This window comes from Sceloporus undulatus, chromosome 6 (genome assembly GCF_019175285.1).
Source record: "Sceloporus undulatus isolate JIND9_A2432 ecotype Alabama chromosome 6, SceUnd_v1.1, whole genome shotgun sequence".
NCBI classification, from domain to species: domain Eukaryota; kingdom Metazoa; phylum Chordata; class Lepidosauria; order Squamata; family Phrynosomatidae; genus Sceloporus; species Sceloporus undulatus.
The window spans coordinates 101,968,901-101,993,994 of NC_056527.1; the positions used below are offsets into that span (position 1 = coordinate 101,968,901).

At 39.6% G+C, this 25,094-nt stretch overlaps 2 protein-coding genes and 1 pseudogene across 2 annotated transcripts; 1 reads left to right on the plus strand and 2 right to left on the minus strand.

Moving 5' to 3' along the window:
* Positions 1–746: 746 nt before the first annotated feature.
* On the minus strand, positions 747–9,534 carry LOC121933765 (vomeronasal type-2 receptor 26-like). Its single transcript, XM_042473756.1, has 6 exons — positions 9,275–9,534; positions 7,829–7,919; positions 4,489–5,280; positions 3,853–4,080; positions 2,240–2,366; positions 747–1,654 (listed from the first exon to the last, which is right to left on the minus strand). Exons 1-6 carry the CDS (start codon positions 9,532–9,534, stop codon positions 747–749), a joined length of 2,406 nt encoding a protein of 801 aa, XP_042329690.1.
* A 242-nt stretch (positions 9,535–9,776) lies between these two features.
* Positions 9,777–9,876, plus strand: LOC121935840 (annotated as a pseudogene).
* A 3,502-nt stretch (positions 9,877–13,378) lies between these two features.
* Positions 13,379–23,813, minus strand: LOC121933766 (vomeronasal type-2 receptor 26-like). Its single transcript, XM_042473758.1, has 7 exons — positions 23,712–23,813; positions 20,645–20,784; positions 19,206–19,497; positions 18,253–19,110; positions 17,516–17,743; positions 15,337–15,463; positions 13,379–14,289 (listed from the first exon to the last, which is right to left on the minus strand). Exons 1-7 carry the CDS (start codon positions 23,811–23,813, stop codon positions 13,379–13,381), a joined length of 2,658 nt encoding a protein of 885 aa, XP_042329692.1.
* Between the last annotated feature and the right edge of the window lie 1,281 nt (positions 23,814–25,094).

A 25,094-nucleotide genomic window follows, 5' to 3' on the forward strand; every position in this document is an offset into this window, starting at 1 on the left:
GCTTCATTGAAACTGTCAGGCAATTTCCTGGCTAGGAACACCACAAGGAAGCTGACAATGGCCAGGAAACCCAGACAAGAGTAAAACAAGGGAGTTGATTTCCTCTGAACACAAAGTTTCCATTCAGGGGAAATTCCCTCTCCCCAGACAATTCAGTAACGCTAGAGGGACACTAAAGGGGAGCCGACAATTCCGTTCCAATGTTAAAGAGCCATGCAATATGTAATTATTATTATTATTATTTAAATAAAATATCATGAGAAAAGTCAATGACAACACACATACACAGCACAGAATTTTATTTAAAAAATCAATAGGTTCAATAAACATTACCAGACCCAATTCTATCATCACTAACAACTTTATCCAAAATAAAACAGTTTGCAGGATTTTTTTTTAAAAAATGTGAAATGTGACAATACAAACCTCTTTTGTTTCAGAAAAAACATTACCTCAGTGATGATTAATTTTCTGTCTACAAAGTTTTGTCTATAGAATTTTAAGTTAATTATATCACAAAAGGAATGAAATCTCCCTTTACATTATAATTGTAATGTAAACTGGTTATTCCTTCATTATTGAGAAAAGTGGTTACAATATATTTAACATGATCTGGAACTACATAGTTACTTACAAGCTCTGTGCTAGCTTAATTGTCCTCTCTCTTTCTCAATCACCTTCCCCTTTGCTGAACATATTTTTAACTTGAAACATATTTTTTTCTGGACTATAAAGAGGCAAAATAATTATTCTTTCATTTTTTTTTTCATGATATTTTCCTTCCTGTTCAGCTCTGGCCTGACTACAATGATGTAGCATTTAGGGGAAAAGATGCAACCCAGTAAGCCAGCAGTGGAAGACAAGATGGAAAAGATCTCCACAGCTACCATGTATTTTCCTTTGCTGCTGAGGTAGGTTGGTATAAATGATAGCCAAACACTGCAAAAGACCAACATACTGAAAGTGATAAACTTGGTCTCATTGAAACTGTCAGGTAACCTCCTGGCTAAAAAAGCCACAACAAAATTGACAATGGCCAGGGAGCCCAAATAGCCCCAAACCAGGTAAAACATGAATGCTGAGCCCTCTTTACATTCTAGTATAATTCTCCCATCCAATGAATGCATGTCTACATCTGGGAATGGAGGGAACATACTTAGCCAAATGGTACAAATACCTGCCTGAATAAATGTTCCAGAGAGGATAAAAGAATATGCTAGTCTTTTCCCTACCCACATCCTCATTCTAGATCCTGGTTTGGTGGCCATGAATGCTAGAACCACAGTGATGGTTTTTGTCAAAATGCTGGAAAGAGCCACAGAGAAGACAATGCCAAAAACAATTTGTCGGAGAAGGCAAGTCACTTTCTCTGGAGGTCCAATAAACAGCAAAGAGCAAAGAAAGCAAAGAAGAAGTGAGATGAGAAGGAGGTAGGTCAAACTTCGATTATTGGCTTTAACTATGGGAGTGTCTTTATGCTTCACAAATGTTCCAAGTACTAAAGCTGTGATCAAAGAGAAAAAAGTAGCTAAGATAGTTAAGATGATACCCAAATCTTCTCTGAAAGAGAGGTAAGTTAGTTCTTTGGGAACGCATTGAGTTTGGTCCTCATTGGGATGTTGGTCTTCAGGACATTGAATGCAAGAATCCAAGTCTGATGGGGAGAAAAAAGGATTTGTTTAGTTGTTCAGGACTTTTAAAAGACTGATCAGTACTTCTGTTTTGTTGTTGTTGTTAATAGTTACATTCATATAATTGGAAATTGGTGCACTTGTATTCTTGTATAATAGGCCAGGAACTATTTGAAATATTTTATGCCCCAACCTTTGTAAGAGTATGTTTAAAAAGAAAAGGCATTATACTGTTTTGTCATTTCATTTCTGAGAATGGACACAGAAATCTAGTAATGACCAGTGATAGGAGCTAACTTATTTAAAAAAAATTGTTATGAAATAAATTGAAAATTTGTTATTGAATAGAAGGATGCTTAATTAAACTGGGCCAATCATGGCAATATTGTATATGTGGATGCTAAACAGTTATAGATGTACACATCTAGCTTAACATAATGCCAGGCAATGAATATAATTGCATGCAAATGCCACCTTTAGAAGAACATTTTTACTCAGGACCCTAGAGAAGAACACTACTCAGTTATGGATGGCTTCCTCATATCATTGTAGTTATGTTTCCTAATACATTATGGAATTTCTTGATATCTCTGTGTATCATGTCTCACCCTTCTGGTTAGAGATCATCCCTTCTGGACATGGAATACAATCGTAACAACAAAATGCCTCTCCTTCCTTCTTTTTCTTGCTGTATCCAGTATAGCAGTACTCATTGCACACTGAACGGGGCAGAACCTGTCCAGAATCAAGAGGAAAGATGAACAGGAGAGGAATGTATCACGAGAACTCTGTTTTCCAGTTAGTTGACATTAATTGATTGATTGATTGATTGATTGCTTTTACAGTTAACTGATAAATTTCTCCAAGCCATGGCCAATGGGAAACTCCATTCTAGTTGGTAAAATCTTATTTTAATCAGGGATCATGCAGCCCAGATTTAGCTTAATCCCATTGAGTTTATGAGGCAGTGATGTTTCAGGAGAAATGGCATGATCTGCCACAGTTGTCTATGTTTCCCATCCACATCTGCCAATATATCTGTTTGGACTTGAAATTCAGTAAGGACAACAATGGAATATATGGAATATTGTGATGAAATTAAGACTTGAAGCAAAATTAATTCATACAATCTAATTCGACATGGATGTATCCCTTCCTTTATCTCTTCTTTCAAGTTGGAGTGGGGCAAGTTATGAGATCATTAAAAAGTAGCATTATTGATAGACTATGGGATGTAAAAGAGAGCAATGGAATGGTAAAGTTTTCAGGAATTAAAATTTGATTGGCTTCCATAAATTTCTTGGCGGTATTAGTTTAATTAGTAGAGTAATGCATTATCTATGAAAGAGACTATTGAAGATACGTTTCCAGGCTTAGAATATCATGCTTGGAATATCTAGCAGTAATAAAGGTGCTCTAAAGATGAGGTTTGTACTCAGGAATTATTTCCGGAAATATGCAGTGATTTTGTGATATTTTTTTTAAACAGGACTGAAGTTGGCAAATAACAGTATGTTTTCAAAAGCTACTTCCACATATGCAGAGAGGCAGGATTGCAAATATGTGGAACAGACTGAAAACAGAACATGGTTTATTTACCACATTTTACTGTCCAAGGCACACTCCCATCCCTGCTAAGATAATTACATCCCACATCTAAACTAATCTCTTCTGTGATTGTTATAGTGTGCCTTCAAATTACTTCTGACTTCTGGTGAGCCTAAGGTGAACCTATGACAGGGTTTTCTTGGCAGAATTTGTTCGGAGGGATATGCCTTTGCTTTCCACTGAGGCTGAGAGAGTGTGTCACTTGTCCAAGGTCATCATTAGGTTTCCATGGCTCAAGTAGGGATTTGAACCCTGATCTCCCAGTGTCCTATTCCAATACTCAGACTCCCTGTACCACTTCATATATGACAACATTTGGTCAGAAGCAACAAGTGACATAGAACAGGAGGCAAGGTTCTCCCCTCTTTTTCCTTGTCTAAAGAGAATTAATGAGTTCATAAATCTAACATGGCCATCCATAGGGAAGTGGAAGTAAACACAGGTGAAACAAACAAGTTTGACCATGCTAATTTTTAATCTGACTTTGCACTGAATGGAAAGAATAGCAATTCTGTTTTTTTTAAATTTGCCCAGCACAATTTGGCTGGAAAAGGGGCAATCCAACAATGACCCATTCCATTTGATGTATCAAGCTTCAATCACTATGCTTCACCTGCTTAAAGCTTTCATGCCATACAATTTGGTCGTCATTAATGGTTAACTCTTGATCTGGCGGAGCCTGAGGATTCAATCGTCCAACTTTCACTCTAACAACTGAGCCATTGGAGAGCATCAGCCAGTTTGTAACATCAAATCCTGTGACTAATTCCCCATTTTCATCAAAGCACACTGTCTCCCCAGCACTGTTATTGAATAGGATCCTCTTTAGAAAGTGATGAACCTATAATGAAAAGGGATATATGAAGAGCTAGATCATGAAAATACTGTTTTTCCACTTAGTAGTGGTGGACCTATACTGAAAGACAGTATGAAGGGGAAAAAATCTGGGTCTTGAAAGTACAACAATGAGCAAGCTTGCTGCAATTCCCTTGATATTATATGGGATAGTTTTTTTATTTTTCTCATTTCTTTGCCATTTGCTTGATAGCAAATTGATTCCCTCCCCCCCACACCCAGTTTTTAATGGTCTGAATCCTAAAATAGTAATGAATGGGCCCAACCTAGCTGGTTTCATTCAGTCTAATTACAACCCATTGTGGCTGGCTATGCTAATCTAAAAGTGAAATGTTAGAATTCTTTAAAAAATTAGATTATACTACTTTACTTTGGGGAAAAAAGGTGCTATTACCAGCCATAATGGCACATTCAATAATGTCAGTCTTGCTCCTTTTATCACTCTAGCATGTTTGGAGCTGGATTCATATATAGCATGCAGAGCATGTGCCACAGCATACACAGCATTGTAGACATTGTAACTGTGGCCAGTCATGTTCATTTCAAATAAAGTTCCAGGCAGAGACTTCAGCTGTTCCTCACCACTGCAATGTTTCTTCTCTTCATGCATGTTATTCCTTTTTAATGAACAGTCAAATGCTTGTTCCCAGAAATCCTGGATAAAACCATCTCCTTTGGCCCAGGAAGGTCTTATCATATGAATGAATTCCTGAAATCCTAATGGCTGGTTGGAATGAACAGTGAATGAAATGGAACCATGTAAGCTTTGTAGATCCCATATTTTTTGAAATGATAAAGATGCAAAATCCCAGTGGGATGTAACAATCCACACTTTACCCAGAGGTGGCAATCCTAAAAATGGTATTGCAAACAGCAAGAGTCTCAAGCTCTGATAAGAGGGAGGCTCTCCATACACAAAAATGACATTGGCTTTCTTCTCAATCACAATATTATAGCTTTCCCATTGCTGTAAAAACAAATCAATAATTTCATCTACATATGCCCACTGTAGAATTCTGACAGTGAAGGCAGAACAGATGCCATTCTGGGAAAGCACCATCTCCATCACTTGTAAAAATCTGTCCCCTTTGTCATCATCCGCAGCAGCAAGCCCAATCCATGTCCATTTGAAATGCTGAAGTAGTCGTACAACTCCTCTGTACTGTTGGGCTTCATCTGGGACCATCTGATACAAGAATGGAAAATGGATTTTGGTACTTTGTGCTGGCAAAAAGGACCCATATGTGAGCTGAAATAAAATGTATAAGGATTTTTTCTCTAGCTGTCATATAAGAGATTGGCACTTTAAAAGCACAAATTTTAAGGGTTTCTTTTAAGGGTTCACTTTGAATGAAATCCAGAATTAGACAACTCAATTTCTCTTCTTGGAAGAACTACAGTTAGGGAAAGTCCCCACCAAACTACTGCTGTGAAACAGTGCTTATGATTAAGAATGTTCTCCCAAAATTGAGTTCTGTCATCCGAGGCTGCAGGAACCCAGGCTTTGTCTTCTTCTGTGTGATGATAAAGCCAGGTTCTTTAGCTTTCCTCAGAGAATTTGTTTTTGATAGTCTTGTCCGCTACAGAACAAGTTTCAATTTTTCTATTATACTCTCTGTAAGATCAGGGTCACCTTCATTTAAAGCTGAATTATGCTGAGTATTCATGATCAGCTTGTGGTCAACAGGGATGTTGAGATCCTTTTGACATAACCTACGGTACTCTTGAACCAGAGGCCTAAATATCATAAAGGAAACAGATCGTGACTGATCCTGGCAGCTAAGCAGGGTCAGCCCTGGTTAGTATTTGCAAGGGAGACTGCTAATATTATATTCAGCCCTGTTTTCCCATTCTACCAAATTTACTGCCATCTGGCAGTAAAGTCAATAAAAATATTTTGTTTTGCACCAGCACTTCTCATTAGGATTCACTTCTTCATTAACCCCCTGCCCCTTTAGATTCATGAAGAGCCATTTACAACTATTCGGCCTGTTTCGCTGCTACCATTTTTGGGTAAGGTGATCGAGAGGGCGGTTGCGATCCAGCTTCAGGCGGTCTTGGATGAAACGGATTATCTGGACCCATTTCAAACTGGCTTCCGGGCGGGTTACGGGGTTGAGACGGCCATGGTCGCCTTGGTCGATGATCTCCGTCTGAGCATCGACAGGGGAAGCGTGTCCCTGCTGGTGCTCTTGGACATCTCAGCGGCTTTTGATACCATAGACCATGGTATCCTTCTGGGACGCCTGGCAGAGGTGGGGATCGGGGGCACTGCGCTCCAGTGGTTCCGGTCCTACCTCTCCGGGAGGTCCCAGATGGTGCAGCTGGGAGACGTGTGCTCCGACGAGAGGCCCCTTAAAACCGGGGTCCCTCAAGGAGCCATTCTGTCTCCCATGCTATTTAACATTTACATGAAACCGCTGGGAGAGATCATCCGGAGACATGGGGTGCGGGGTTATCAGTACGCTGATGACACCCAAATCATTTTCTCTATGTCTCCGACTGATGCAGTGACTGGGGATGGCGTCTCTCCTCTCATGGCCTGTCTAGAGTCAGTAATGGGCTGGATGAGGGAAAACCGACTCAAGTTGAATCCAGAGAAAACGGAGGTACTAGTGATAGATTCTCCTGGTCCAGGAATGGCAGTGGTTCCACCTGTCCTGAACGGGGTCACGCTCCCTGTGAAGGACTCCGTGCGCAGTCTGGGGGTGCTTCTTGACTCGTCGCTTCACCTGACTGCTCAGGTGAATGCGACGGTCAAGAGCACCTGTCATCAGCTTCGGCTTATTCGCCAGCTGCGCCCATACCTGGCCCAGAGGGACCTAGAAACTGTTGTACATGCTCTGGTAACTTCGAGACTGGATTTCTGCAATGTACTCTACATGGGGCAACCCTTATACCAAACTCGGAAGCTGCAAATGGTGCAGAATATGGCAGCCCGGCTGGTCACTGGCGCTCCCAGGACCAGCCATATAACACCGGTGCTGAAAGACCTCCATTGGCTGCCCATCCGCTTCAGAGCTCAATATAAGGTGTTGGTGATCACCTATAAAGCCCTAAATGGCTTGGGCCCAGGATACCTAAAGGACCGCCTCTCCCCGTACATTCCGCCTCGCACCCTCAGAACGTCTGGGCAGCAATTACTGAAGGTGCCTGGGGCTAGGTTAGCCTCCACCACCCGGAGGACATTTTCCACGGCTGCCCTAGCCCTTTGGAATACGCTGCCCACCGAGCTCCGCTCGACTACCACCCTGGCCCAATTCAGGAAGGACTTAAAAACCTTCCTGTTCCAACAGGCATTCCCCGATTAAAAAATCCTGTGGGCCTCCCTCCTCTTCCGTGGCCAAGACGTTGGGCTGAGGGGTTTTTTATCCTGTTGACTTTTGTCTTGTTTTTATTGTTAGTATGGTTTGCCTGTAGAAGTGTTTTATATTGTTATGGCACCATTGTTTTTAATCTCTGTTGTAAGCCGCCCTGATTCTGGGAAGGGCGGGATATAAATAAAATTATTATTATTATTATTATTATTATTATTATTATTATTATTACTACTACTACTACTACAGATTTCCAATGAACTGTTGATTCATCTGGTTGTTTGTTTGGGGTTTTTTTTGGTCTTGCTTGTGTTTAACCCGTTTGCTAGACAAGAAGTCCCAGTGAACTTCATTAAATGCTTATCTGAAATGAAGATGGCATCTAACACTTGGGAAACCCTCATGTATACAGCTTACCTGTGGAGTCTTGTAGATGTCTGCAATTATCTCTATATTGGCAGAGATTTCAGATATGCATCCTCCAATTATTGCTACAAGATTGTTCTGCCTGTGACATTTGAAGTTGGGGAGAAACTTAAGTTGAGTGGAAAACAGGCTCAGGGTGGCCTTATATGTCATCCTTGCAGTATAGTAACTATTGAGGATATGGAATCCCAGAGAAAAATTGGATAAGATTTTGGGATCCTTGTTGATCTCTTTGATGGCAAATGCCAAAGCCAGTATATGCTGGTAATTCTTGGGCACTGAGCTGCAAGAAGAGTTTCAGGTTGTTTAACTTATTATTATTATTACTATTATTTCTTACCTGTCTCTTCTTATGGGTTGAGATAGGGAACAACAACAATTAACAAATGCACAACACCAGTTAAAAACACATCACTTAAAACAAACATCAATTTAAAAGGACAAATATAGTGCACACATTAAAATAATCCACATTTAAAATTCACAATTTTACACAAAATTTGCAGCCAAACAGTAAAACCAATGCCAATGCACTCAGGCTCATCATCATTCTTAGGGCAAGCTTTCAAGATTGAGGTGGGGGTTTAAAACCATAGTAGACAATACACTGAAAGATTTAAATAAAATGAAATAAGAGAAATAGGGTACTTAAAAGAAACAGAAGAACTAAGAGCTAAACATAACTGCACAACAGGGGGTTGGACTGGATGGCTATTGTGTTGTCTTCCACTTCTCTGATTCTATGATTTGAAATTATTCTAATGCCTAATAATCTAATGCCTGCACTTACTGGAGTGCAATGAAAGAAACATGTAAAATGACATTAGGCTGGACCAAGATGGATTATTCATATTAACTGAAGTTAGAGGAACATTCTAAAATCACCACTACAAACTTCTGCAATGTCAGCTAATTTGAGAGGAATGCCTCATATATTTTGGACTTGTTCATGATACTTGATAATTGATTCACAAATTAGTTTTTAAAGAATATATATTCCTAATGCACTTTTGAATGAAAAGTATGAAGAAAGCAGAACAAAACTGTTTTGGCAGATACTTGTATCATGTACTTCCTCTTATAAAGCTGTCAGATTTGACTGAGTGTTCAAGTATGCTTTAAGTATGACTGATAAGCCTGATTTTTATGCTGCATAATGTGGAAATAGGCCAGGAAAATATGAGGGATGAAAACAATAGAGATAATGAAAATGGCAGTATCTCTAATATGTTATAATATGAAGTGACAGTTTTAAAAAATCCCAGAAGATTGGAAGTGATTAAGAGGTAATAAAGGCAGAGACAAAGTATGAGACAGAACAAAGAGTAGGAAAGCAAAATAATGGAAGTAGTGGAAGGAATGACAAGTCCAAGTAACTTGGGATGCTACTTGGCTAATAAAGCATAGTAATAAGACAGCAAGAAAATTATTTCTTACAGGGGTTCATCAGTCAGTATCTTTGTAGGCTGTTCCACAAAAGAGAGGTTGTTAGAGAGAAAGAAGACTTGAGAAACAATCCCACCAATGACAAAATCTCCAGGCTGGTAAAATTCATGACGAATAGGGAAGGGATCATTGCCTATGGTGCAGTTAATAGAATGTGTCCTGCATACAGTACGACTCAACAGTACAAGTAGTAATACCACCACCACTACAATCTTGTTGAAAAAACGTTGTTTCCAAAAATTGGCACCCATTGTACCATGGTCAGCTTTGTATATGGATATATTACCAGTTATGCTCTAGCTTCCTTGCATTCTGGAAGACGCTCTTGTTACACTGACTTTCTGCTTGCCCTGTTCAGGCAATTGGATGTCAGTACTGTATTTTTTAAGGTAACAATGGCTCCTTGCCTTCCAATGTCCCTGCACAACATAGTTTCTTTATGTCTTCATTCGACCTCTTGGACTGAACAAGATCCACAAGCTTCTTTTCTTTTTGAAATCCTCCTGTATACTAAAATTGGAACGATACAGAGAAGATTAGCATAGCCCCTGCACAAGGATGACACTGAGGATATTGGCTTATACATAATCACTGTGGTACTAAACATTTGGTCAAAAGGAAGAAATCTGTGTGCTTAGTCATAATTTTGTAATAAGAGTCATTTTTCCAGGGTAAGAAAGAAAGAAGAGGAAGATTAATTGTGGAAGGAGAAGGGAAGTGAAAGAAGTGTACTCACGTTATATGTTTTGGAATTGTGACAAGAGAATACTGACAAAAATGTAATTAAGAGCATCGTACATAGGAATAACCAGGCTCATGCCTAAGTTAAACTCTAATTGTGGTTTATATGTTTAAAATGTCAGTTCTTATACCCTTTTCCAGATACAGTTGTTGATCTTGCTAGTGATCTCTTGAAAGCTGTTGTGTTACAAAAAAGAAACCAGTAATTTAGATAATGATAGGGAAGATGATAGCCTGTCAAGCACATTAGATTTTGAAATTGCATCACAACTAACAAAACTTTTGCTAGCATTTTGAATTTTACAACTGTTTTCAACTTTGAGGACAAGAAGAAATAAATGGTTCAGGCTGTGTCTGTAAAGAACTAAAATTATTCAAAAGTACTGGTCACTCATGTTTAATGTAAGTTGAAAGCTCATATTAAATGCAGAATCACTAGCTGCAGAATTTGATACACAGTATGACTCATGCTACTATGCATCCTCTTTAAGAGATCACTTCCATTTGATGTTATTCTTCATGAGATCACTCCCATTTAATGTTTGGCCCATTTATGCTTGTTGAGTGATATTTCTAAAAGTATTTATTAATGAAATGTTTTAATTTATGCATGCAAAAAAGAGAAAGGTCTCCAACCATTAAACAACACCATTTAAATTGTGATGCTGTATGATTTGGTGGAATCAGAGCAAGACTACCAACATACAGTGCACCCTTGTTTTACGGGGGGAACCGTTCATGTAAAACAAAAATGTGTATGCTCAAGCCCCATTACAAGTAATGGGGCTCATGCTTGCGGCGGTGTGTGGTGGCGGCACATGCGTGCCACGGGCACTCACACCATTGTTTATTCTGGCACATGGCGTGGAAGAAGCAGTGCTGCTTTCAGCATATGCTGTAAGCAGTGTATAATGCGTCTGCGTATGATGTGGGTGTAATTTTCTGGGTCCACACCTTCAAGGCCTGTGTAGCTCAGTACTCTCATTATCAGGTGCTTGACAAGGTTTTCTTGGAGAAGAATTCTTAAGAAGAAATATCATAAACCTCTGTGGAAAATGAGAAACCAAAAAACTAAGATTGTTGCATCTGTAGAAAGAGAATGATCTTGAATGTGTGTGCATGTGCATTCAAGTCACCTGTCAACATTATGGAGACTATTAATTTCTTAGGCAATACTGGTTTTTCCAGTTCCTTCTTCTGACATATAGCCTACAGCACCTGGTATTGGTTGATGGTCTCCCATCCAAGTACTAACCAAGGCTGGGCCTGCTTATCTTCCAAGATCAGATGAGACCTGGCATCTTTAGGGCATGTTTTGTTTTTGTATGCCTTCAAGTTGTTTCCGACTCATTGCAACTCTAAAGCGAACTTATAACAAGGTTTTCTTGGGCGGTGTACAGACCGCCACTTTGGGATGGCCTGCACCTGCCCCTTTCCCCAACGGATTGGGGCCTGAGCTGCCACAGCGGCAGCCCCGGAGGCCCTGATCCGCCGCTTTTCCTGGCCTGGTCGCTTCCCCACAGCCTGGAAAGGGGTGTCCTTGGGGCTTCATGCCCCAAGGACACCCCAACAGTGGCAGGGAGAGAGAGAGAAAAGGCCCGCTTGGCCCCTTTCTCTGTATCGCTGGCATGGCTATTTAAAGGCCGCGCCAGCGATACATGTGGCAGAAGGAGCTTCAAAACAGAGCTCCTTCTGGCACCGCTGAAAGGGCTCCACAAGTGCCCTTCAGCGGCACCAAGACATAATGGCCACGCTGCGCCATTTGGATGTGATGCAGCTGTTACGTCAAAATGGTGGCGCCCGTGTGAACAGGGTGCCACCATTTTGTATGTACTCTGTACGTACTAGGGTTGTGGGCATCTAAAAGAGACGCCCCCAGGCAACCCTAGTACGTATGGAGTACAGTGGTGCCTCGGGTTACGAAAGTAATTCGTTCCGCGGCCGCTTTCGTAACCCGAAAAGCCTTCGTAAGCCGAAATGCCATAGGCGCTAATGGGGAAAAGCCGCGATTCCGTGTAAAATAGCGCCGAAAAGCACCAAAAGTTTTTTCGTAACCCGAAAAAACATTCGTAACCCGGAACAATAATTCCCTATGGGATTTTTTCGTATCCCGAAAATTTCGTAACCTGGGTATTTCGTATCCCGAGGTACCACTGTACATACAAAATGGCCCATCTGGACAGGGCTTTGGCAAGTTTAATCAGAGGGGGGTTGACCTTGCCATTCTCTCAGGCTGGGGCAGTGTGACTTAAGGTCATCCAGAGGATTTCATGGCAAGGCCAAGATTCAAACCCTGGTCTCCAGAGCTGTAGTCCAACACTCAAACCACTACAAGATACACAGGGCTAAATCACTTGGAGAAGCTCTGGCTTATCTGCTGCTGAAGTTTCTTGATCAGACGAGCAGACTAAAGTGACTCTCTGGGAGGAGTTTTTAAATCTCCCCTCTCCACAGTCTGATCAAGGCCACCACTAAAACAGATTTGATAGTTATCATAAATGAGACAAAGGGACAGAAACTCAGTTCCTCACTTTATTGGAATGAAACTCTACAAAGTGCCAGAGAGCACTTAATAGTCATTGAATTTCTACAGTTGTGGGCATACCTCCTAGCCTTGAGCTAAATCCAAGGTGTGTCCAAAAGCAGATGTTGATTACATTTTTACACTAAATAAATAAATAAATAAATAATCAAAGGAACTTTGTTCCAAAGGACTAAGCTCTTATTTTCTTCTCACAGTTTTGGAAACAAAAAACGTTAAGAAGCTACCTCACTTTTGCTTCTAACAACTCAAAGTTTCCTGTAGGAAAAGCAATGAGCTCATGTCTAGGTTTCCTGAAATGTGAGGCTGGACTAAACAGTGCAATAATATCACTTGTCTATGCTATTAGCGCCTTTCATGCTTGCCTAGATCTGCATAATATCATTTTGTGAACCAAATAGGTTCCAAAACTGTTTTTTTGGGGGTGCTGTTGGTGTACGTCATGCTCATTACACTTTTTAAATGCTTTGACACCACAGCTCCCAATTAAGTATGTTTTTCTCTCATCTTGCCTGCAAGGAAGGGTTTAAAGGAAGGGAAAGTGACTGCATTTATTTACTTATTTAATAATTTCTCTACCTTGTCTCCCCCCCCCCCCCCCCCGCCCTTTTACTGGCTTCCTGCTACAATGGATGAGAAAGTTTAACATAGGTGTTGTCAGAGTACATTTAAGATAAAAGACGCGGCAACGGCTACACCACCCTTTCTGTGGAAAGGCCAGATAGGGACTGTGGCATACGGTTGCTGTGATCCTGATCTGGCCCCCAAACTACAAATCTCAGGTTTGTGCTTGTACACCCACATCAGATAATTTATATCCGTCTACTGCTTCTCCTTGTTAACTGGCCCCTGTTATTTAGTTCAGGCTTCAGCACAATGATGTAACATTTAGGGGAAAAGATGCAAGCTAGTAAACCAGCAGTGGAGATTAAGATAGAGAAGATCTCCACAGCTGCCATGTATTTCCCTTTGGTGCTCAGGTAAGCTGGAATGAAGGACAACCAAACACTGCAAAATACCAACATGCTGAAAGTGATGAACTTGGCTTCATTGAAACTATCTGGCAACTTCCTGGCTAGGAAAGCCACAGTAAAACTGACAAGAGAAAGGAAGCCCATATAGCTCAGCACACAGGAAAACATGACAACTGAGCCCTCATTACATTCTAATGTTATTTCCCCCTTTAAAGAATACTTATCCAATTCTGGGAATGGTGGGAAAGTACTTAGCCAAATTGTGCAAAGTCCCACTTGAATGCATGGACAGGAAAGAGCAATGCCATTTGCCAATCCTTTCCCAATCCATTTCCTCATCCTGGAACTTGGTTTGGTAGTCATGAATGCTAAAACTACAGTGATAGTCTTTGCCAAAAGAGCAGAAAGAGCAGCAGAGAAGATGATGCCAAAAGTTATTTGCCGAAGAAGACAAGTCATCTGTGTTGGCTTCCCAAGGAACAGCAAGGAGCAGAGGAAGCAAAGAAAAAGGGAGCTGAGGAGGATGTAGGTGAGGGTCTGATTGTTGGCTTTCACTATGGGAGTGCCATGGTTTTTCACAAAGATTCCAAGTACTAAGGCTGTGATCATGGCAAAGCCAACAGCAGACAAAGCTAGAGTGATCCCCAAAGGTTCCCCATATGAAAGGTAGCTTATAATCTTTGGAATGCATTGGTTCCGTTCCAAATTTGAGTGCTGATCTTCTGAACATTTGGCACATGCATCCATGTCTGAAAACAGGAAAAAATGTTTAATTATTCCAGGGTTTTGAGATTTATGGAAAAAGTTTGAAACAGACATGGAAAACAGCTCTTTCTGTGGTCTTATGTTCCTAAAACATTTTTTTAAATCAAGAATACAGAAATGATCGTATGTTGGTTATGAGTTTTTTTCTTCTTCTAGAGAGTCAGGACACCATTAATTCAGATATCAGAGGTTGATCAAACTCTTGGTGATCCATTCCATGCATTGTTTTACTTGCCATTTATGACTGTGACCACATTGCAGAAATAATCCAGTTTGATACCACTTAAACTGCCATGGCTCAATGCTATGAAATTCAGGGATTTGTAGTTTGTTGTGACACCAGGGCTTTCTGATAAAGAATGCTAGACATCTCACAAAACTCCAGTTCCCAGAATCCTCTAACATTACTCTATTGGCAACATCAGGTGGATACTGACCATCAAATTGTGTTGGAAGACTTACAAATGCCTAAAGAAGTGTTTTCTCTAGGTCTTCCATCATAACTCTATGGTCAACCTTCTATGGAGTCATGCTGAAAGACCTAGAGATTCCTCAATCCTCAAACAATGAAATCTGCAAAAATCAAAGCGACAAATGTGGAGGATTGACTGTATATGACTTGCTTCCGGTCATGTGTGGGTAGGGCTTGGGTTGACAGTTTCCACTATTTTATTTTACTTTTTACTAAACCACCGAGACCTATCAAGTGAATTATGTAAAGATACCTTTTTTTTTAAAATAGCCCATAACTATGTTTCCAATAAAACAGCTCACAGCCTCTCCACATATGAATAGTCTTTACAGTTAAATAACGCACTCCTGGATACCACTAAACATTGTTAATTTCTGCAGTGAAAGGTATGGGAGAAGGTGAGGTCATTTTGTTGCTGTTATTGTTAAATAATTGGCTGTCATAAATCCTTAAAGATCTTTTGCAAATCACCTAGATGTATAAAAGTAAATAAAGATGTACTTTCTGGGCATCTCTGCTATAGGATATGTTTGAAATATCTGTACAGTTTACCCCCTACCCTTCTGATATGAAATCATCCCTTCCGGACATGGCGCACAATCATAGCAACAAAACTTCTCCCCCTCCTTTTTCTTCCTGCTGTATCCAGGATAGCAGTTCTCATTGCAGACAGAAAGGGGCAGAACCTGTGAATGAACAAGAAAACAGACTAGCACCAATAAAATCCACAGTATATATTTGACAAGCAGATTGTTACTACTTTCTTGTCTGATCCCTGCACTTGGTGTGTGCCTGATGTACTGGTTATGGAGATGTTGAAACAGTAATGGAAAGGGATGACCAAAGAAAGAAAGAAAGAACACCAAGACCAGGTTAACCTTGTTTTGGGTATACCTGGTTTCCTTGGTTGGTATTCTCATTTGGAAAAGAGCATGTTCTCAGCTTTCTCCAAGGAGTTTATCACACAGCTAAACAATCTGATTTATGTTGCCCAGTTTGAATCCTCTGCTGGGATGCAGCCAGATTATCAGACACATTTTGCTGCCAATGCCACTTCCCACCTAAAACCCAGCTACCAGCCATGCTCAGCCGGCCAATTTGCAAAGTTGGGAAGCTCCTGACATTGCAAATTGGCTGGCTAAGCATAGCTGGGAATCAGGTTTTAGGCCAGAGGCAGCTTCTGTAGCAAAATTTGTCTGATAATATCCAGCTGCATCCCAGAAGAGGATTCAAACCGAACAAGGTAAGCCGGATATTTTAGTTGTGCACGCTAAACTCCCAAGTCTCCCTGGACTTCTGACTCACTTGGGCATCCTTCCCAGTGAGGCAACCAGGAAAAGTCTCAATCCAACTGCTACTCCAGTCTTTTCCCACAGTTCTTCCTTCTCCCAGAGATCAGATGTAAAGGAGTTAATTGAAAACCTTCTCCTCTGGCATCCCATCTCTCCTCCATTCTTCCCTATCAGCATTCAACAGTGCTCTTTTATTGCATTCCTGGCCCCTGCTGCTGCTTTAATTGAGGCCAGCAGCCAATTCTCCTTGAGTCCAGGAAATTTGGAACAGCTGAGACAGTGCTTCTGGTGAACCCTACTCTTCCACACTGCCCAAATTTAGTACAGTACTTGACATTTATTCTTGCTGAAATTCATTTTGCTAGTTTTGTTCTAGCTCTCAAATCTATTAAGGTTAGTTTGAACCCTTCTGGGGTATTAGTGACCCTTTAACCTATGTTAAATTTTATAACCTCATATGGGGCCAGCATGGCGTACTGGTATGAGCACTGGGTTAGGACAGTGGGAGACCAGGATTTGAATCCCAGCTCAGCTATGAAAGTGCACTGTGTGACCTTGGGCAAATCACACATTCTCATCCTCTGAGGCAATGGCAAACCTCCTCTAAAGAAACTTTCCAAGAAAACCCGACGATAGGGTCGTCATAAGTCAGAAATGACTTAAAGGCACACACGCACACAAAAACAACCCTCATATGACATAGAAAAATAACAATCAAAATGCAATATTATCTTTTTAGCTTTGCACCATTCATTTATATTTTTCTAGTTAGGAAAAAAAGAGGAATAGAGGAAAAAATACTTTTTGTTGTTAATTTCTGTCAAGTTATCTTTGACTTATGGCAACTCTATATTTGAGAGCTCTAAGTCATGCTATTATCAAGGTCTAGCAAACTCAGAGGTGTAGCTTCCTTGAGTCTATTCGTCTGTACTGTGGTCTCTTCCTACTGCCTTCTACCTTACCAAGAATCTTATTCTTTTTAATATGTTGTGTCTTTTTATGATTTGTCCAAAGAATGCCAGTCTCAGATGAGTTTTGGTTTCTAGAGACAGTTCAGACTTGATTTGCTCTTGGACACATTTATTTGTCTTTTTGACAGTTGCAATGGAAGACAACATTATCCAGATCTACTATAATATGCCAAAATGATTGAGCCAATGTGAAAAAATGCATACTGTACAAATTAAAGAAAATGTATACATAATTTTTATATTAGGTAAACTATGGGTAAAAATGCATACGAATATGCAGGAAATCAAAAACAAGGTCTTGCAGCTTGGTGCTTACAAAGGATGGAAGGAAAATAACAGCAGGGTATGAAGATATGCAGTGAAACTGAGACTGAAAGTTTCCAATATCCCTATCCAATACATCAGGTCAAGGGCAAACAAAAGCCTGCCCAGAATAAAATAAATATGAATAGTCTTTACAGTTAAATATCTTCACCTTATTAAAGCTTGTGTGCCACACAATTGCATCATCATTGAGAGATAATTCCTTGCCCAGAGGAGCTTGAGGATCCATTGTTCCAAATATGACCCTCACCACTGATTCATTGTTGAACATCAACCAATTTGTCACATCAAAGCCAGCCACTAATGCTCCATTTTCATCAAAATGAATAGTGTCTCCAGCACTATTATTGAACAAGATGTTTTTAAGAAAAGGATGGAGCTAGGTGGGAAGAGAAAATGTAACAATGGGAACTTAAATAATTGTTTCCTCACACAGTATATAATATGTTCTTATTTTGTACATTATTTTGTAGTTAACTTTTTATTTCCTTTCTGAGTGAGCAGGGATATGTGAAAAAACCCACCCACAATTATTATTTTATACAGTGGCTGCAACTGCATATCCCCTCAGCATATATATATATATATATATATATATATATATATATATGCAGAGATATTCTCTGCAGCAGTATGCAACCCCTGTTCAGAACAAAACATTTGACAACACATGTCAATTACTGCAGGATGGTATGCAATGTGCAACTATAATGCACAATGTTGTATGTGCAAATCTGCTTCACCACTTATACATCGTTATACATACATAAAAATGTCAGCCAGTATCTGGAAGATTTTCACCCCACTATAGGATCAGAGGTCACAATTTCCACTAGTTGTGAGTTATATTCCACATTGCTTTTAAAAAAAGCACAACAGTTTAATTACCTCCCATGGCTGCACATTTTGCAAAATCATTCTCCCTCCTTTTGTCGATCTTTTGTACTTGGAGCTAGATTTGTATAAGGCATCCAGTGCATGTGCCACAGCATAGACAGCATTGTAGACATTGTAGCTATGGCCAGTCATGTTCATTTCAAACAAAGTTCCAGGAATTGTCTCTAGTTTTTCTTCCCCAGTGCATGGTTTCTTCTCCCCTTGCTCTTTGGATATTTTTAATGAGCAGCTGAATGCCTGTTCCCAGAAAGCCTGGATAAAGCCGTCTTGTTTGGCCCAGGAGGGACTTATCTTCTGAATGAATTTTTGGAAACCAAATGGCTGATTGGAGTGAACACTGAAGACTATGGAACCATGGAAAGTCTGCATTCCCCATGTCTTCTGAATGGACAATGAATCAAAATCCCAGTGGGATGTAGCAATCCATACTTTACCTATTGCTGGAAATCCCCACCAATTATATGCTAGAAACAGTAGCAATCTCAGTACTTGAAAGGATGGAGGTTCCCCATATACAAAAAATACATTGACTTTTCTTTCCATCAAAACTGAATATTTCTCCACTTGCCCAATAAGCAAGTTTATCAGCTCATTCATATAGGCCTGTTTTGGAATTTTAACCATAAAGGCATAACAAATGCCATGAAGGGAAAGCATTGGCACTGTTGTCTGCAAAAATTTGTCCCCGTTGTCATCATCCACAGCAAAGAGTCCAATCCACATCCATGTGAAATGCTGAAGTAGTCTGACAACCCCAATGTATTGATGGTATTCATTTGGGACCATCTGATACAAGGAAGAAAATAGTGTTTTATCTTCTTGTAGTGGAGAAAATGATCCAAATGTGAGCTGAAATGAAATCCATCATGATTATTCAGGTGGTTTACAAGAGAATGTCAGTACTCCACCACTGTAAAATATCCATACATTTTTGCATGTCTTACCTGTGGGATCTTGTAGATGGCAGAAATTGTGGCAATATTTGTGGAGGTCTTAGAAACAAGGCTTCCAATGACAGCCATCAGATTACTCTGAAGATTACACTTGAAGTTTGGAACAAACCTATGTTGTCCAGAAAGCAGGCTGAGAGTGGCTTTACAGGTCATACTTGCTGTGTAGTAGCTGTTGAGGATGTGGAACCCCAGAGTAATATTAGATAAGATTTGGGGATTCTCATTGATCTCTTTTACAGCAAATGCCAAGGCCAGGATGTGCTGATAGTTCTTTGGTACTGAACTGTAATGAAAGATATAGCCTGTTTAAGCAAAAAGAAGTACATGGGGTAGCCTTCAACAGAATTGTTCTTCATATATTCAAAACTGAGGAGTTGAATGGATGCCAGTTAACAGTACAAAGTGATGGTATTGACGAAAGTGGCATGTTAACAGCTTTTTAAAGAATACCTGGAACAAGGAAATAGATACCTCCACCATAAGGAGCGATATATATATTTTTTGGCAGTTGCAGTCTTTATTCACCTTTCAGCAGTTATCTAAGCATACAAACATTAAAAAAAATCAAATCTCAAAACTGGAGATAAATCATGGCAGAGTTGTCCTGTATATTATTAAAGCTGCAAGAACTACAGTATATATGCTAAAACATGAAAGGACTATATGACACCAACTCAGATTGGCTGATAAAGCTTAATGAACATGTTGAAATGGATATGTTGACCATGTTAATCAAGGAGAAATTCCCAGTTAACTTTTTAAAAGAGTGGAATTTGTTTATTTCATTTTAAAAATGAAAATGGGTTCATTTGTCAATAAGTGGGCTTGAATAATAGTTACAATTCATTAGATGTAGAAGGAGATTTTTATTAGCATTAAAAGGGAGTTAAACTATAGTTTCAAGTATAACCAAATGCTTTGGGGAAGGAAATGTACGTATTTGTATTTTTCTTTCCTTTTTATTTGTAGAGATATTTTGTAAGTTTTATATTTTCTTCTTTTTTCTTTGTTTGATCTGTATATTTTATAAATGTAAAATAATCCCTGTGTTAATATATATATATATATATATATATATATATATATATAACCCCAAAGTACACAGAACCTGTGCAAGTTCTGAAAAACAAATTCGACAGAATATATACCATAAAACGTCCTTGCTATCTTTGGTGGATGTTCTTATCAGTTTACTCACAGCCTAAATTTCTCAACCTGGAGAATTATTTTAAGATTATAATCTGAGTTTTAAATTGAAACAACTTCTATTTTCTAACATAATTATATTTATTATAGGCATACAGCTATTAGGGTATCACAGTTTGCTCTAGCTCACTGTCATTTTCCATGCTAAACAGAGATCTGTAATGTGTGAGATGAATGATTTCTTAATTTTGATCTTAACATGTTATACAAAAATAATTGCTTACACGGGTTCATCAATTAGCATCTGTACTGGCAGTTCAATGAACGAAGGAGGATTATGCAGGAAGAACACCTGGGAAACAATAGCACCTAGGATCAGATTTCCTGGATGATAAAATGCATAAGGAATTGGGTGAGGATCATCCTGTATAGTGCAATTGATGGAATGTGTCTTGCATGCAGTATGACACAGGAGTAGAAGAAGCAACAGCACTATCATAGCGATCAGGTTGAGAAAACTCATCTTCCAAATGTAGATTTGCATTTTTTCCCCAACTGCATCAATAGCTTACTGGCATTCTGTTTACTTTGGTTTTCCCTGAACTTCAGTGCCTCTCTTGGTATTCTGATTTACATATTTAGCCAGTAGAAGACCTTCTGCTGCAGTGTTTCTCCATTCCTTCCAGTTCAAAAGGATTCCTTGTGTTCTTCTTGGGCTTATAGAACATACTGTGCTTACCTCCCAGTTTCTCCTCTCAGAATGAAAAAGAAATCTAAGCGTACTTGTTCTTGGGAGGGGGGGGGAGTTGAGAGATAATATCCTGATAGCTATTATCTGATAATCAGAACCTTTGCTAATATGTGACATTACAAAACACAAAACTTTGAGAATTCTCTTTTAAAAAGATAATGTAACAGGAAAAAACCTGTGAATATAAGAGCTTTATAGAAATGCTAAATGAAATTTTCAGGAAAAGATCATAAGCACCATAAGCAACTTTCTCTCTCTCTCTCTCTCTCTCTCTCTCTCTCTGTGTGTGTGTGTGTATGTGTAGGATGCACAGAATTAATCATCATATGTATTTCTATTTGCTAAAAAATGATGAAGCCACCAGCTGATCTAAATAACATTGAAAAATTAAAACTATATTGTAGTACAGAATGACAAAACCCTTCCTATACCTACCTATCCCAACTTCTAAACAGCATGGGGAATTTTATAGTTTCTTTTTTCAGATGGAAGAACTGTTGACTTTGATCGTGGTCCATAGAGTTCCTTTGTTTAGCAGGAAGAAAATCAGCAGTTTCAACAATGACAGGGGGAGATAATTACTTCTCAAGAGTAATTTTGGCCTTTGTGAAATCACCTGAGAAAATAGATACATATAATGTTTAGTTTTACTTGTTGCTTTCGCTGCTGCTAGGTGGCATACGTCCTGGGTCCTTTTGCCTTGAACAGTTTAGAAGTTCATAGCACATCATGGCAAGAATGTCTCTGGATTAAATACAAAGTCATAGCCTGGAGAATGTTTTAAAATTTTTTATTTAGTAATATTTTATTATATATGACACCAAAACACACACGCACGCACACAAACTACAGCAGATGCATGCTCAATGTAATATGGCTCCAAAGCTTATTCTGATAAGTAATGAAACATGTAAATCACCCTCTCCTCATGTTATTTTTATCAAAAGGGTATTATGTGGTTCCTAGAAAATGGGGTTGTTCATCTGAGCCACCTATATACATGGGTGCCATGATTGTGTGCAAGTGTATGCACAAGCAGCTGCCAATGATAAGGTTCATCATTGCAGATGACCAAGATCTCGCTATCCAGAAGTGATGCCAGTCTCATGTCTTACACTTAAATGTCCAGCTAGTATCATGACACTGTTCCTCAGTAGTCATGCTTTCTTCAGATTTATTCCTTCAGATTCCCAAAAAGAAATTGATCTTTTATAATACTTGCTGTAAACAACCTCCACAGAAAAGTAATTCCTAACAGCATTTTATGACTTAGAAGAATTGATTGGGAAACGAAATGTATTTTTAAAAAGTAAATGTCATGGTGAGGTTAGCACTAACTGATGGATGCCATCGGCCCAAATGACTGCTGTCCATCATTCTAGAGCATCTATCTCATGAAACAAAGCATGTACATCCAAAATTTCTATCAAAGTACAGTATAGGTTTTGGATATTAAGAAATCTTAGATCTCTGTTTTGACACATCTCAGATAAAAAACATACTCCATTATATGAGAAATGACAGAAATTCACAATGGGGAGGAATGGAAGCAGAAGACTCGCAACATAAATTTGAAGCACTGACACTTTTAGGTCTTAATATAAAAAGAATTAGAAATATAAATTATCAATTCCTGAAATGCACTTTGTGTTTTCACTGGTCAAAAACTTGGCACACTTTCCTTTGCTATTAATTCTAGATGTAGATGGGAGGCCGCCATGATGACGCTGCCGCCACATACTGGGGTAGCGGTGTGTGCAGAGGCTCCACTCCTACGCAACCGTAGTATGTGCCTTGGTCGGTGCAAAGCACCGGTCTGGATCAAGCTCAAGATAGCAGGTGATAGTCTTCTTACCAGCTATAAATAACATTCACAGCTAAATTTCTGTGGTAGATCATTGCACTTCTATTTCAACTGGTAGTTGGCCAATCCAGGAGACTGAGGAAGCCATGACAGATAAAATGTCTGCACTGGGGTCAGTGAAAAGTGGCAAGATGGAGGACACCTTACAGTGCTATGCAGTTTACTTGAACCTTTCTAGCTCAACTATTCCAGCTGAAGTGTAGTGGAAAACACAATCCCTTCAACAATTTGAATTAAAATTATGGTCTTCTGTTTGTGGAAAGGAGGAAAGCATTTTTGTGTCTATCTCTGGCAGCCAAATGCCTGGGGCGGCACATGGTTCAACCCCATGATCTCTAGTGATAGACTTCAAGTGAAATGGGCAGTGGACCATTTACACTGCAGTGGCTAGTCTTCACACTCTGATGAATAGAATGAAAATTGCACAAAATGCAGCCCACACAGCAAAATCAAGAACACCAGCATTTTGATGTCTAAGCATCCCTTCCAGACTTCCATTTGTTTCTTGCATGTGTAACACTATTTAACCTACTAGAACATGCATGGTTAGATCCTGTTTTGAACTGGTGATAAATTTGCTGAACATCTGACTCAAAACCTAATTTATAAAAGAATCAATGCACTGTGTCCAATCCTATTAATTTTTTAAATGTTCTTCACTGAATTCTCATGCACCACAACGTTCTCTGGATGCTTTGGGGGGTGGCTTTTTCATTGCATTTATCAGAGGACACACCATCAGGACTCTGTCTACTTCTGGGCTATCTTTCAGTTCTGAAAATTCCCGAATGCTTATAAGCACTTCTTCTCCTGGTGTGTTTATTTTCTTCTGTGTCATCCAGATATCCACTAAAGATTTGCTAGCAGGAAAATTTCCCAGACATGGATAAGATTCCTGATACCTTAAGAATCACAATGGCCTGTTACAGACAGTCAAAAAAAGCTGCTTCGAGTCACAGTGGAGGTATGGTATTGAATGATGCATGCGTCCTAAGAGTCCAGAAGTCGCACCAAGCCAGACCCAGCCCAAGGACTGGAGCGTGGCTGTGTGTGCTTCGGGACCTTAGGACGCATGCATCATTGAAACACCATACCTCCACTGTACTCGGAAGCAGCTTATTTTGACTGTCTGTAACAGGCCAATATCAGTTTAGAGATATCCATTCCCTGCCATTTTCCCCAAGGAATGAGACATTCACAGTACTTCTTTTCCCATCTCTGTGGTTTGGGAAGGCTCTGAAACATGAAGATAATACAGAGGAGAAAGTAGGTCTCTTTGTGCTCAGATTGCTATAGTACAAAACACAGCGAACTACTTTGTTGTGTTTTGTTTTTTAATATCAGTGCTGTTGGAACAAATACAACACAGCCTTACATAAACATTTACATTTTTTTATTGTATTAAATGGTGGTTCACTTGAAATACAATAAACTGACTGACTGATTATGCATATCATGGTACGGTCCTTCCGGAGGACCACTGGAAAAAACAACACCAAAGGCAAAAGTAAGACAAGGGTCAAAAACCCACAGCAGAAATAATCAAGTCTGAGACCACTTTAACTGCCCTGACTCAGTGAGGGAATCTGGGAATTGTAGTTATTGTAGCACGAGACTCTTGACAGAGAAAGCTAAATGTCAAACAAAACGAATTCCCATAATTCTCTATCATTGAGCCAGGGCAGTTAAACAGTCTCAAACTGGATTATTCCTGCAGTGTGTTCTGGACCAGTGCATCAGAATTTGAAGAAACAGGTTAAGGTAACCCCCAGCTTTTGCACCCAAGGTCTAGCAAACCTAGTGGATACATTTACTAATTCTAGGCAAGTAACCACAGAGCTCTCATACTTTCTAGAAGTCTCAGGCTCTCAGACACACCATCTACCCTCTTCAAATCCAGATGGGTTGCCTCAACATCACTGAAGCCTCACATGAGAGGCATATCTGATCAGTTTGATCTAGTTTGGCAGATCTCCATTCGGTGGAGGCAAGCAAAATTGTTAGGAACTGATGATTTTCTGAACATATAAATGAAGCCATTTCTTTTTTTGGGAGGAGGGGTTGGGGTTGGATTACAAATTGTAATTTGAAATGAAGCTTGACTTTCCCCCAAGATGGA